The sequence below is a fragment of the Otolemur garnettii genome, unplaced genomic scaffold (genome assembly GCF_000181295.1).
Source record: "Otolemur garnettii isolate 467f Iridium unplaced genomic scaffold, OtoGar3 scaffold00219, whole genome shotgun sequence".
Classification (NCBI taxonomy): domain Eukaryota; kingdom Metazoa; phylum Chordata; class Mammalia; order Primates; family Galagidae; genus Otolemur; species Otolemur garnettii.
In genome coordinates, this window is record NW_003852614.1 from 537,196 (window position 1) to 539,704 (window position 2,509).

At 47.1% G+C, this 2,509-nt stretch overlaps 1 protein-coding gene across 1 annotated transcript in view; it reads right to left on the bottom strand.

Moving 5' to 3' along the window:
• Positions 1 to 1,492: 1,492 nt before the first annotated feature.
• The window catches only part of ITGB1BP2 (integrin subunit beta 1 binding protein 2), a 4,224-nt gene continuing 3,207 nt past the window's right edge, over positions 1,493 to 2,509 (bottom strand). Inside the window, 2 exon segments of the mRNA XM_003801745.3 lie at positions 1,493 to 1,817; positions 2,180 to 2,242. Of these exon segments, the coding sequence (XP_003801793.1) occupies positions 1,593 to 1,817; positions 2,180 to 2,242 (288 nt within the window). The 3' untranslated portion in view covers positions 1,493 to 1,592.

Below are 2,509 nucleotides of genomic sequence, written 5' to 3' on the forward strand. Positions count from 1 at the left end.
CGCCTGGCTATTTTTTTGTTGCAGTTTGGCCGGGGCCAGGTTCGAACCCACCACCCTTGGTATATGGGGCCAGCGCCCTACCTAGTGAGCCACAGATGCTGCCCGACCCCTACAGTTCTTAAAAACTGTACTGCACAATTTAGTACTCCATTAAGCTACCTGATGATGTTTATTATTATCATTTTTTTTTTTTTTAGAGACAGAGTCTTACTATATTGTCCTTGGTAGAGTGCCGTGGTATCACAGCTCATAGCAACCTCCAACTCCTGGGCTTAAGTGATTCTCTTGCCTCAACCTCCCAAGTAGCTGGGACTACAGGTGCCTGCCAGAATGCCCGGCTATTTTTTTGTTCCAGTTTGGCTGAGGCGGGTTTGAACCCACCATCCTCGGGATATGGCACCAGCACCCTACCCACTGATCCATAGGCACCACCCGGTGTTTATTATTTCACATAGATTATCTTTGTCAGACAGACTATAATTTTTTTTTTTTTTGATACAGAGTCTCATTTTGTCACCCTTGGTAGACTGTCGTGGCATCTTATCTTACAGCAACCTCAAATTCTTGGGTTCAAGTGATCATCTTGTCTCAGCCTCCCAACTAGCTGGGACTACAGGTGCCCACCACAATGCCCAGCTATTTTTTATAGACAGGGATCTTGCTCTTGGTCTTGAACTTGTGAGTTCAGACAATCCACCTGCCTCAGCCTCCCAAATGTGAGCCACCACGCCTAGCCTTATAATTTTCTTGTGAGAAATAAGTCTTCTGTTATTCAGATAACTCTAAACCATCTAGCACATAACTGGGCACATAGGAAGTATTCACTAGATACCTGGTGGTTGTAAAGAATAGATTGAATATACATATGCTTCTTTTCTTTTTTTTTTTTTTTTAAAGACAGAGTCTCACTTTGTCACCCTTGGTAGAGTGCCGTGGTATCACAGCTCACAGCAACTTCCAGCTCTTGGGCTTAGGTGATTCTCTTGCCTCAGCCTCTCGAGTAGCTGGACTACAGGCATCTGCCACAATGCTCGGCTATTTTTTGTTGCAGTTTGGCTGGGGCTGGGTTTGAACCTGCCACCGGCCTACTCACTGAGCCACAGGTACCACCCTGCATGTGCTTATTTTCACGCATGTATCAAAACATACATAGAAAATGTGGCGGCTCGGTGCCTGTGGCTCAAGTGGCTAAGGCACCAGCCACATACATCCAAGGTGGTGGGTTCGAATCCAGCCCAGGCCCGCCAAAACAACAATGACGGCTGCAACCAAAAAATAGCCAGGCATTGTGGAGGGCACCTGTGGTCCCAGCTACTTGGGAGGCTGAGGCAGGAGACTTGCTTGAGCCCAGGAGTTGGAGGTTGCTGTGAGCTGTGATTTCACAGCACTCTACCCAGGGGGATAGCTTGAGGCTCTAAAAAAGAAAAAGAAAATGTGGCAATAAATGCGATCTTTGTGAGGTGAGAGAATGACACTATGTGAAACTGCAGAATACAAGATTTATTTAACGTTCAATGACACCACACAGCCAACCATATCCTGTCTAATGGAGTCAACAAGGTCCTATCTAGATACTCAACTGTCTGGTATCACTATTCCCCCATTGCTTCCTCCTCTTCCTCCTCCTCTGTCCAGCTCAGATCATCTGAATCCTCAGATTCTTCCTCATCCATCTCTAACACAACCCCTGCCCTAGCTTTCTCAGCTAGTGCATCAGGGTGTTCCAGCTGGGCCCAGGATCCTGGGTCAGCCTTGACCAGGGAGATTTCAACCCGAGATGGCATCAAGGAGACAGAGCTCTGTTCCACGTCTATGACCTGAGGAGGAGGGCAAGATAGAAGAACACAGAAGAAAGGGAATGAAGAAATCAAAAGGATTGGGGTGGGGGTAAAGTGGTGATGAAAATTTAAAAATGTAAGGTGGGAAAAGAGGGGAAAAACATAAGAGGGGGAGAGAAAGGAAAGAAATGAGAAGGGACGGGGAAGAGAGAAAGAGAAGGGAGGGGAGGAAAAAGGAGAGAAGGGGAGAGAGGGAGAGAGAGAATATGAAAGCAAATAAAGAGAAAACCTCCACTTTCCCACTACAACTCCTTCCCTCAATACACCCTCTATTCATTCCAGTCTAGCCCTTCTTTTGCCCCATCTACCTCCCCCTCCTGTGCCCCCTTCTCTTCACTTACCCCCCAGAGCTTCATCTGTGCTTGGAACACACGGTTACCATCAAAGACAATGTGGATATGAAGCTAAGAGAAAAGAATTACAGGGATAGTAACAATCAGAAGATCAGAACAAGTCAGAGAACCAGGTCAGAGGTGTGATCCAAAGGCCAGCTAGACAACCCTGACTTAATAGCTACTAGCTCTCTCTACCTTTCAGAAGACTACAGGTTAACTGCATATAACAACTCTGCCTATAAGAATGTAATATCACGGCTCGGCGCCTATAGCTCAACCGGCTAAGGCGCCAGCCACGTACACCTAAGGTGGCGGGTTCGAATCCCCAGCCCGGAC